The 12,806-nt window shown below is 27.8% G+C and overlaps 1 protein-coding gene across 3 annotated transcripts in view; it reads right to left on the bottom strand.

The window, feature by feature from the left end:
* hook (hook microtubule tethering protein) overlaps window positions 1-12,806 on the bottom strand; it is a 51,354-nt gene that overhangs the window by 22,899 nt on the left and 15,649 nt on the right. For all 3 annotated transcript variants that reach the window (XR_010880279.1, XM_067266621.1, XM_067266622.1), the window contains exons 4-7: window positions 10,652-10,702; window positions 6,097-6,229; window positions 5,519-5,586; window positions 5,108-5,254 (exon numbers count right to left, since the gene is read on the bottom strand). Coding sequence is in view for 2 of the 3 variants with exons in the window: in XM_067266621.1 (XP_067122722.1) it covers window positions 5,108-5,254; window positions 5,519-5,586; window positions 6,097-6,229; window positions 10,652-10,702 (399 nt within the window). In the remaining variant the exon portion in view is untranslated. The remainder of the gene's footprint in view (window positions 1-5,107; window positions 5,255-5,518; window positions 5,587-6,096; window positions 6,230-10,651; window positions 10,703-12,806) is intronic.

Below are 12,806 nucleotides of genomic sequence, written 5' to 3' on the forward strand. Positions count from 1 at the left end.
GTTTGAGAAACACTGCCTTACAGTACAGCACATTAACAAAATAAAACATCACTTGACTTACTATGCTTATACACTATCATTTCCCCAACTTTATAAGTGGTTATTTTTTCTAAATAACAGTTATATATTTTTTATAACCAATGAATTAGTAAAATCAAAAATAAAATAAGAAAGACAGAATTATAGCATGTCTAATAAAATGGAGAAAACACTGAGATTGGCATTATATGTATGTTTTCTTATCACAAGCACTTTCGACGAACCTAGTCATTGTCGTCATCAGGCGAATATGGAAATTTACTAAAAATAAATGGAAATAATCCAATGAGGAACAGAACACTTAAAATTTAAATTAAAACTCTTGTCAAAACCATTAAGAACATGTAACAAATATTCAAATGTGTTTGAAATTGAATGAGCAGTAAGCTCTGAGATATGCGAAGCAGCGCATGCATGGATCCAGGCTCACGCTATATGTATACTGAAGGATGCTAATAGTTGCTTAATCGCTTGTACAGCGTGACCCATACACTGGACAGGTTGAGGGTAGAAGTGTTGCATGTATCCAAGGTGGTAGTAAGAAGAGATTCCCATATAAAAAAAACGAGTTTCTGATTTTTACAGCTCTTGAGCATAATTGATTGGGACCATAGCAGGTTGTAATCCTGCTCAAGTGTTTTCTCCATTTTATTACACAGTATTTAGTGTGAAAATCATCCCATTGATCATTATAGCATGTCTTCTCTACATAAAACTAAAATGTTTTATTAAATAATAATTTTTCCTCTTATTAACTCATAACTGTAAAACTTCATGGCTTTGAAAAAAAGAAAAAAAGCCATTAATTATTATTAAAAATTTCTGTATAATCCATGCACAAAAGTATAAATTTATCCCTTAATAAATTTATTAAATTTGTCCCTTAATAAATTTTCCAAACTTTATAAAATATTAAAAAACTAGGAAAAAAGTTTCAAAAATCAGAAATTGTTTTGCTATGTGATTAAAATTATTAAAATGATAATATTAATCCAAGTGGTATTACTTATTTATCATTTTTGGTTCTTTATTTTTTTTCTTCATCAGTTCATTAACACCTGCCTTCAAACTGAAAGTGAAAATTGTAAGAGATAGAGTTAAAATATTTAAAAAAAGACTTATCAACATTAGAATTTTAAGAGTATTAGATTTTTCTCTCAAACTTACAATATTGCATATTAATACAGCAGTTTTGAAATCCAGAAGTATTTTTAAATTTTAAAATAACAATTGTATGCTTGTATATTTTGTGTGCTATAATTTTGAGAAAATTTTGTGTATGTTTGGGTGAAATTTGGGATCCTGAAAATATTCTGCACTTTTTATATAAGTTGCATTGTACCACAATACAGTAGAGCGTTGTTCATCTGAATCAATTGGGGACTGGGGTTGTTCAGATAACTTATTTTTCAGATAACCGATTATGTACGAAAAAAGATATTAACCTATCCCATGTTCAAATTTTTCTCCATTGCGTGTCAACTTCACGTTGAATTTTTGTTGATTTTAAGCCTAACAAAAATTTTTATAATAATAATCGTGGCTATTGTATCGTTAAAAATTATTTCTTTATTTTGTACAAACAAAATAAATATATTGAAAAATACAAAAACAAAAAAAATTATACTTTAGAAGTTAATCTAGTATCAAAAACGTTCGATTCAGCACGACACAGTCCGACTGGAAAGCTTTCGGTTGATCAGCTTTCAGATAAATGATGCTCTACTGTATTTCTTGCTGCCTGCAGACAGCTACACTTGGTCAGCCATACTGTCAGCAAACAAAATCAACAAGGTAAGCATTGAAACAAATTCAGACTTTTCTGAACACTAATGAAATTCCCTAACTTTCCAGGTGCGTAGTAATCGTAGATATGTGTAGTCTGTTAATTTAACCTACACCACATTAAAATTTTTCTCCATTGTATGTCATGCCATGTTGAATTTTTGTTGATGCCTAACGAAAGTCACACATTTTTGAAAAAAATAATCATGGCTATTGTATCATCAAAATTATTTTTTTTATTTTGTACAAACAAAATAGATATATTAATAAATGTAAAAATAAATAAAAAATTATGTTTTGGTAGTTTTGATATAAAAATTATAATAACTAGCGACATCTAGTTTCAAAAACGTTCCGATGCTGAAATGAGGTATCTCGGGTCCACCAGTCAAGGTCATCATGTTGCGACCCAAGATATGTCAGGAATACCATGGAAATACCAGGGAATAGGTTAATACCATATTATTAGGAGGTGCAAAATACTTTGCAACATCTATTGATGAATGTACAGTACATGTTACATGAAAACTGTAATGCTGAAACATCACTCAGATATTCTCCAAGTGTTCAAATCTTATAAACAAAAGGTCGAGAAACAAACAAATTAAAAAGCTACATACAAATAATAATAGAGAAAATTTAACAAATTCCTTGAAGAAGGAATAGTATGACAACTAAGTGTCGAGTACACCCAAAACAAAATAATGTGGCAAAATGAGCAAATCAGACCCTTGTCAAAATAGAAAGGTGCATAATGTTGCAAGCAGGTCTTCCTCAGTCACTATGGGCAGAAGCAATCAATACAGCCACATTTCTATGAAATAACAGTGTAACAAAAGCCTTCAATGAAAAAACACAGAATGTGCTGTGGTTTAAGCATAAATCTTACATTGGTTTCTTTAAAATCATCAGAAAAAAGCTGTTGCTGGATAAGACTTGGAAACGAAGAAAATTTCAGCCAAAAGGTGATGAGTACATGTGGGTTGGATACTCAAATGAGTCAAAAGATCAGGAAGTATGACTGTCATCATAGAACATGACATGAGATTAATTGAAATAATCCACACAAGAAGGACTTCTCTGAAGAGTATTCCCACTGAACCAGATTTTGCTGCTACAACACCAAATGGTGTGTGTACAATGGAGATGAACACTAAATCAGACAACAAACAGTGAGAACTGTACAAAGCTAGATGAAGAGTCTGACAATGAATCTAACTTGGATGAATATCTAGAAGAAAATCAATGAGAAATTCAGGAGAATCACATGAACAAATGAAAATGAGATCATCCAAAAATTGAAACAATAGGTAAACCCAGAAGACTGAGAAAAGTTTATGAAGTAATTAAAGGCAAAATTCCAGACCCCAAACATGTATCTGAAGCATTAAATCAAGATGCTAGAGCACTGTGACTAACCACCATGAAAAAGGAACATGAAAGCCTACGTGAGAATAACATATGGATCTTAATACCCAGACCAAACAATAAGAAAGTATTAAAAATTGCTGGGTATTTAAAACAAAAACCAACTAACAGGTTGACGTAGAAAAGTAAAAACACATGACTTGTAGCTCACGGTTATACCTGAGAAAGAGATATAGACTCTGATGATGTTTTTGCTCCAGTCACTATATGTGAAATAACAACGTTATTAGCAGCCTCTGTAAATGAAGAAAAGCACGTACATCAGATGGACATAACTTCTGCTTGCATGCAAGATGATTTATAGGATGAAATAAACATGGAGCAACCTGAGATGTTCATTCAGAACAAACAAGAAGATAAAGTCTGGAAACTATTGAAATCTTTATATGGATTAAAACAGTCTGAAAAAGAATGTTACAAGAAGCTAGATCGCTTTATCACAAGTATCAAAGGAGGGCAGTACAGCAGCTGATCCATCATTTATGTATTTGGAAAAGAAGAAAATTGAATAAAACTCATTACTGACATAGATAATTTAATATTGGCAGTGAAGAAGATTAAAAAACTGGAGATCATTAAATCAAAACTAAAGTCAACATTTAAAATAGTAGACCTAGGGTTTATAAGTAACATTTTAGGCATTGAAATACAGAGAAGGACTAACTGGTAGCATCCATCTGATGCAAACAAATTAAAGTAATGAATAGGTGAAGAGATTTAACTTACAATGAGAAAATTGTCAGTACATAGATAGAATCAAATATAAAAATTTTAAAGGAAATGGGTAGGACAAGACATGAAAAATTGGCCTTATGGAGAGTTAATCGGAAGTCTAATCTATCTGGCAGACATGACACATCCACAAATTGCTTTTGATGCAAGCACATTCACTCATTCTGTGCTGATCCCAGCAACACACATTAGATGATTGCAAAGTATGTTTTCAGATATCTGAAAGGTACTACTCACTATGGACTAACACATGAAGCACAACGAAGATCTTAAAGCCTACATGGATTCAGATTGGGATGATGATGTAGATGACAGAAAGTCATGTATGAGTAGCATTCTAATGTTAGCAGGCAGTCTGATTAATTGGAAGTCAAAGAAATAGACTGTGTATTGTTGACTATGGAAGCAGAGTGTTCAGCTCTAGCAGAAGTTTCATGTAAAATAACTTACTTAAAAAGACTTAGTGCAAATGGATTTTGGAAAATATGCAAAGAATCCTTCCTGTGTTTACTATGATAAACAAAATGCAATACAATTGTTGAAAAACGTGGTTTTTCATAAACATAGTAAACATATCAACATAAGTCTTCAGGTTACTCAAGAATTAGCCAAAAGAGGAAAAATTATAATTTAGCCTGTTCGACTAATTGCTACAAACTCGAAAGTTACATTCATATACTTCTAACTTAGATAATGTCATACATCTCACCCTAAAATATCGATTTGATTTCTATATATCAATTAATTTCTGTCTACATTTGATTTGCTGGCTCTACATGTAGCTCAATCAATTGGCAAAAAATTTAAAAAATAATAAACTAGATATAATTCTTACAGAAAAGAATATAATTTTAAAAGTGATTTTAAATTAAAAATTCTTTATTCCTCTACTGTACACAATTTAAAGAAATTTCAAAACGTGTTAGATTGGTCACTTGGTATGATAAACCCTTACATAAGATAATTTTTGTAGTTATATAAATCAAATACTATAATATAATACAATAGAGGAGTTAGAAGTATGAAATAAGCTAATAATTGTAATGTTTGTTCTTATTTTTTGCCCACGCAATGCTGGGTTTACCTGCTAGTATTAAGATATAAATGCAAAAATTTACAATACCTGCATGTCTAACTCATGACATCTCTGAGTAATTTGCTGTTTAGCTTCTGTGGCTATCTGTAACTCTTCTAATACTCGTTTTAAATGTTCATTGAGATCAGCAATAGATTCAGCTGAGTAAGTACTGGGAATTTCTTTTGTCATTAACTGAAAAACAATTAGATTACACAATATTAATTAATATTAAAATTAAATTAAATCTAAAATGTGAAACTTATTTTTAAATCCTTTTTATACTTTAAGTAGTATGGGGTATAATCAATTTTCAATTCACATTGATAGTCTATTTTTACAATTTTAGTAGTCAGTTTTAATTAGTAACAATGTTCATAAAAATACAATCAGTAACAGCAGCAAATTAAATTAGAATAGAATTAGAATTTAGAACTAAATTAGAATAGTACGAATTACCTCCTGAATAGCATTCATTACAACATGCTGAACACTTTCTTCCAATCCCATTATAGTTTCAATATATTCTGTAATAAAAATGTCTTAATTTTAATCCAAAGATATCAATAAAACAAGCATATTTTCATTTTAAAAACAAAAACAGTGAAATTCCGTTAACATGGCATCATCAGGACCAAAGTGGTTCTGGGTTATTGAATATGCTGATTTATCAAACAATGAAATTTTTTCTGGGTTTTTCAATTCCCTGGACACAATTTTACCTATCTTTGCATTAAAAACTACAAATCTGCCTTTTATGATAATAATTGTATTAATGTTTAATTTTAATGTAATTTCTTATATTTCTTTTATAAATCTTTAATATAATTCTTTTGTAAATCATATAATCAAGTACAGATGTTTAATATTATTATTATTAAGATATAAATTCTAACTAGAAAAACTAATATTTAAGTACAGTTAAAAAGTATTTATATTGAATTAAAATTATGGAATAAAAAGTTTTTGAAGTTAGTTTTATTTTTATATTATTTCTTTAGTAAATCATTTTGTTAATATTATTTCAAGAAGAATACCTTGTTTTTTATCGCAATTAACTGCACAACCTAGAATTAATTGTAATAAACGTCCCAAATCCTTAGGGTCACTTAATTCTGCAACAGCATTTACATCTGGCATGCGGAAGCCTGTTATTTGTTGACCCAACACCTACAGAAAAATATCACATACATACACAATTTTTAATCATGTATACAAATGTATAATAAATTTTCAAGCATTTCATATAAATTATTATATATATTATAAATAATTTACAATCTATGCAAGGAAGGAATGTACCAAATGACTTAGATATCATATGTTTAAACAAAGAAACAAAGAATTGTTTATTATTACTATCATTATTATTACTGAGAGTGTATGTCAGATCTCTTAAACTTGAAATGCTTTAAAATTTGCATAGAATAAAACATTATTTGCATAATGACGATGTAACCCAGGATCCTCTTCATTTGAAGTTTAAGACTATTTACAAAAAATTAATTTTTCGAGTCTTTTCTCATCCTTTTTCACAATACCACAGAAGGCTGGAAGCAGTTATTAAGGCTAAAAGACATAATAGTTATTATGAGAAATTTTTATCATTGTTTTAATGTAAAAAGTACTGAATCCTCAAATAAAAGGTTGGTATTTAATCAATTTTAACTTTGTGTGAATTTTTTAAATAATCTATTATTTGTCATTTAATGAAGTTTACCTTCAAGCTGAAAGACTTACTTCTGTGGTATTGTGAAAAAGATAAGAGAATACATTAAAATGTTTTCTTTTAAAACTGGATATGTTGGTAAATTTTTCATTTTAATGCTATTAATTGTTCTTATATGTATAAACATAATTAATTTAACTACAGTGGTGCCTCGTATAACGTACGCCTCGAATAACGGACGCTGCGAACAACGGACTTTCTGGCATAATTGGTGACTGCTCCATGGGTGCATTCTTTAATAGCGGTCGCTCTGCGTCTCTGCTACTACAGGAGTGCACGGCTGTTTGTAGGCATTTAGGAACGACGGTGAAAGAGAGAAAGATGGCAGCACCCGCACTATCGATAGTATTGTGATGGAGGAATCTATAATTCTAAAATATGAGCTTTAAAAGGCAAAAGAAGGGTCCCAATTGTAAAATTTAACCATAAAATGGATTATTTGTTGAAAGAACATTCAAAATAGCCACAAAAAAAAAAATCGTAAAGACGCTTACATCCCCACGTGCGCTAACTCGCACTTTCACAACTTCTAAATTCTCATTCATAAAACCACATAATGGACCCAGAATCGAAACTATCTGAGCTATGGAGGATGCCATGTTGCTTTCCACCGTAAACTACTGCTACAAGCGGCCATTTTTGCCGTTCGACAGCGTGCACTCCCACCGGAATTTAGGGATGCATTCCACAGGAATTTTTAAACGGATGTCGCTCACGCAGAGTTGCGTGGAGGAATAAAAAAACGCATTCCATGTTTATTTTTTAATGATACAGTACAGTTATTTTATGCTGCGAAACGAATTAGATGTTTTAACATGTATTTCTATGGGAAAATGCGTTTCGTATAACGGACGTTTCACTTAACGGACGTGCACCTGCAACGGATTAAGTACATTATATGAGGCACCACTGTAAAGCTAACCACTGCCATATTTTATTGGGCTAAATAATGGTTATAATATCAAATTGTTACGGCAGTGGTTGGCTTTAGTTATATAATGTATCAGGTTTTACTAGAGTTGTTTGTTCATAATTAATTTTTACTTGATAAATATTTTCTGCACCATTGTTTATTAACATCAAACTCTCTTAACGTTAAAAAAAAATGTTTTTTCATTATTAATACTGATAATTTGAGTTAATTCAATTAAAACTTGTAATAACTCAAATTTGGAAACTGAATGAACAGTTTTAATTAGAATAAAACAACTGTGCACTATCATAATTACAGAGTATTACACTGTATTCTATTTTAAGTATTAAACATCTTTATTTTGAAGAGCAAGTTTCTCACATTTGACATAGTTATATTCTTTCAAAGTGCTTTTCTTTCACACACATAATTACGCAAGTTTTTAAATAAAAATTAGATATAAAATCATTTTTTCTAGAGTGTAATACCTAGTTCATTTACAATAAAAAAAACTTGGTCACTTTTCTTCCAGGTTAAACCATAATTGTTTATATTTACTGTTTATATGTAATAATTTAAACAAACAACCCACAACAATAGAGAGGTTACAGCTGAAGTTTCCAATATGAAAACATGTACGTCAGATATTCAGCACCCCTTTCTGTAAGCCTAGAAGTTTGACAATGGCATTTGGAACATCAAGCATGATTCCACGGACATTCTAAATGCCATTGTCAAACTTCTAGGCTTACAGGAAGGTGGCGCTGAACATCTGACGTACACATTTTTGCATTGAAAACATCGGCCACAACCTCTCTAATCATTTCTATAAAACTTAACAGAGCAAAACATAAAAACAAATTAACTAAAAACTTTAATTAAAATTGAATGTAATATATAAAAACCATTTTGTGAGAGATAAAAAGTGAAATATTTGTTTATTAAAATTGAAATTGTTTTTTTATATATTTCATCTTCTTTATCTCATATAAAATGGTTTTGCTCTGTATATTCAGAAACATGTGACTAAAATGTTATTTATTATAATAAAACTGTAAGTAAAATATTTTAAATACATTTTAGCATTTTCTGTTAATTGTAAAATAGTTAAAAAAAACTGTTTAGACAATCATGTGAAACTACTGGGAAAGATGCAAAAATTTATGTAAAATTTTGTTCTCACAGTACTTGCCAGCATGTAACTCCAATATAAAACAAAATCATATTGTAAAGTGAAAATGTAAAAAAAAACTTAATGAGAATGAAATATGTTATCTGTAAAATGAGATCATTCATCATATGAACTTGAAATACAACTATATTTTCTACTTAGAAATATATATTTGTGTATGACCTGTACTTTAATTTTTTTAACATCATTGTTCTTACATAAGCTGGATTTTATCATGAGAATATTTATCATTACAGTAAAACTTCTCTAACTCAAAGCTCCAAGGGAAAAACAAAATTTGAGTTACAGACAATTCAAGATAGAAAACAGAATGAAAAATGCTGATTCTGCATAATTTGTATTTTTACCTCTCTTGCATCATATCACAAATCTTTGAGTTTTTTTTATTTTATACAGCCTGCATAACACCTTTCATCAAAATGTTCAATGTAACTAATGGATGAAAACAAAACACCTTGGTATTTCCAGCAACAAAGTAAATTTAATAAAATAAAAACGTTTTCGACTATTTTTAATAGTCCTCTTCAGTTAGTCTCTTTAAATTGAAAATGGAACATAAAATAGAATGCTTCTTTAAAATGAATTAGAACAAAAATAGAATGCCAGCAATAACATCATAACGTTGAAAACGTTTTTATTTTATTAAATTTACTTTGTTGCTGGAAATACCAAGGTGTTTTGTTTTCATTTTTTATATTCCAGTAAGTTATTTATTTTATTATTGTAACTAATGGAATTGAACAATTTTGCATGTACATCTTGTTGAAATAAGCAAGAGGTCTTTTCACTTTGGAATGGAACATCATCTGCAAAAAAATGGATGTTAGACAGTAGATACAACCAACAAAGCCTCAGAATTAACAATCTGATAGTTAGGATCTGATAGTTAGGATAGTTTGGAAAGAATAAATATTAAAATCTGAGTCACAGAAGTTGAAAGTAATGTAAATCAGCATCAGGGAACCATGAAAATCTACAACTTGGAAAAAATGTAAGTTAAGGAAATTTAAGTTGGAGATGTTAAGTCCTATGCTATTCCACTAAGACCTACCAAATGCTTCATTTTCTTCTTTCAAGTTAAAGAATTATTTGAGTTACAGATGTTTCAGTTTGAAAAGTTTTACTGTATTATACTTTTGTCAATAACATAGTTTGTAATGATAAATTTTAAAATGTAATAATAAATATTAGAAATACTCAAACATGAGAAAGAGGCATTAAATAAGCATACTTTGTTATAATTTATCTAAGAAAAAAACATATTGTCTAAAATTAATAATATCATATCTGATATTTCTGAGATTAGCAGAAGTTGTGTGTTTTCTTTATTATTATTTAAATTCACTGAAAATTGCTAAATTATACTAATTCAATTCAAAAGAATATTGCACTGAATTTTAACACAACCATGAATTTAAATCCATTAATTAGTAACAGCTTTTATTCTTCTTATAATAATTTGTTCTTATAATAATTTGTTTATTCTTCTTATCATAATTTGATAAATTATGATATAATTTATCATAATTTTTCATCATTTTAAAACAATTTTGTTACTAGCTTTCTATTATAAAAAATCATGAAACTAAAATTATAAATTCTAACAAATATGAAGTTTCTTCAGTAAAAGCAATATTTCAACTATCTAAATATATGAAATAATTCCATTATATTAAATGGTTTAATTGGAAATTCCAGCTTGGAAAGCAAATCTTTAAATTTTATATGATGAAATTAACATATCAAAGCTTTACTTACCTCACTATAATAATCCAGTACACCTTTCAAAATTTTCTTCAAATTGCTAACCTAATTAAATAAGAAAATTCATTATAAAAAAAATTTTAGATTTAACAAAACAAGAATACTAATATATAATTAACACAACCACAAACTGATTTAACATTTAGAAAAATCACTTACATCACTTTTTTAAATCAGTAAACTTTAAAATCAGTTTGTAAAGTTATGATATAAACTAATTCATACAAAAGCTATTAAACATACAATGCTACAAAAAATGCTTCTTTAAATGATTTTATTTTATTATAACTATGTAAATTTATTAGCTTGTGAACTTAAAGAAGAAAAACTTAATGTGAAACTTTAATTAAAGTAATCTTTACTTATTTTTAAATTGAAATTTTAACTTAAATATTTGAGTAATAAGGACTCTGCCACTGATCACCTTTAGTTATTAAACTTCAGCATTTCACTTTACTTTGTCAAGCTTTCCACATCTTTTCTACAGTTCATGATAATTTTTTATATAATAATTTATAAATAATATCAGTTTTATATATATTGATTAAACAAATGTAACTGATTAAAAATTTAATGAATATTTGATGACAAGATACCAAAATTAAATTTTGTTGTGAATTAATAGTTATAAACTTTTAAAAAATAGACAAATAAAGATAAATTCATTGACTGTCCATTTTATGAGTATTGACAGTTGAACTTTGCCACCTTAAAAGGCATAAAATATTAAAATTTTTTAACTTTGGATTTGTTTTGATAATGCAGCTGATGTCCTTTTAACTGTACCACTTTGTTTTTTATATGAAGTCTGCTTCTGAAATATTTCATGTCAGTGTGTGTCAGTTAATAAGTGAAATAGTGAAGACAATATAGTTTCAATCATATAAAGAAACCAAGCCTGAATTATATTACTAATCAAATGACAAGCTACATTTTAGGTAATTAAATATATAAATGCTGTGTAACTTAAACTAAAGATAGGCATTTAAGTTGTCGTCTTGTATTAAATTTGATAATTAATTAATTTAGATTATTATTACCACTCTAGATTAATGTTTTCTTCTAGAAAACATTAATCTGGAGTGGCACTCAAACCACAACTCCTACTTACCATCCAGTTGCATTACCAATCATGCTATCATAATTGATAATGCAATGGTATGTACACTAAGTTATATATTTCATACTGGATTTTTTGAAAAAAAATTATTATTTAAAAATTTTTAATAAATGTATTATTATTATAAATATTAAATTTTTAAAGATTTATTAACAAATTTTATACTCTTATTTATATTAACTTTAAGTTTTTTATTATTATTATTTACATATTCTTTGCAATACAAAAAAATATTTTGTAAAACTACATAAAAACATTTATTAGTTTTCATATAAAGAATTAAACCACTTTGAATAATTTCCCAGCAGATTCATTTTAATAATAAACAACAAATAAATCTTTCATAGCTGAATAAAATATGAGTTTAAATATATTAGATAAAAATAAACTAATAATCTAATTTTTAATTTAGTTAATTCAGAATTTGTTAATTCGATTATATTTCATCTTACTATATTTAGTAAGACTAAAACATGACATGAATTCATTTTAATATGCATTATTATTGGTATGTAACTATTAGAGAGAGACTTCATTATACCAAACTTTCAATAAAGTTTGGTATAATGAATTCTCTCTATAAGTCTCTCTATATATATATATAGAATTATTTATATGTATATATATATACATATAAATAATTCACTTTCTATAAGTAAAAACAAGATTAATACACATCAAATTATGAGACAGTAGGTGTGGTTAACAGCAGGTTCTGTGTACAAAAAAAAATATTATGTACGAATCTTAAAAAAAAATATCAATTTTTAGTTTCACTTTAAACTTAATTTTGTAAGTTATATAACTTTTATAAATTATTTCCTCATTGAAAAGTTTTTATCATATAATGATGCAAAAAATGTATTTCTGTAAACTTTATTATTTTATTTCAATCTTTGTTTTATCTCAATTATCTTGAAAAAAATTAAACTTTAAAAATATCTTATCTTAACTTTTATCTTTATCTTAATTTATCTTACCGTAAATTTTTGTACTTTAATTAGCACAGTAAAATTTTTTAATATTAAG

The sequence above is a fragment of the Centruroides vittatus genome, unplaced genomic scaffold (genome assembly GCF_030686945.1).
Source record: "Centruroides vittatus isolate TY-2023 unplaced genomic scaffold, ASM3068694v2 contig_2787, whole genome shotgun sequence".
Lineage (NCBI taxonomy): Eukaryota > Metazoa > Arthropoda > Arachnida > Scorpiones > Buthidae > Centruroides > Centruroides vittatus.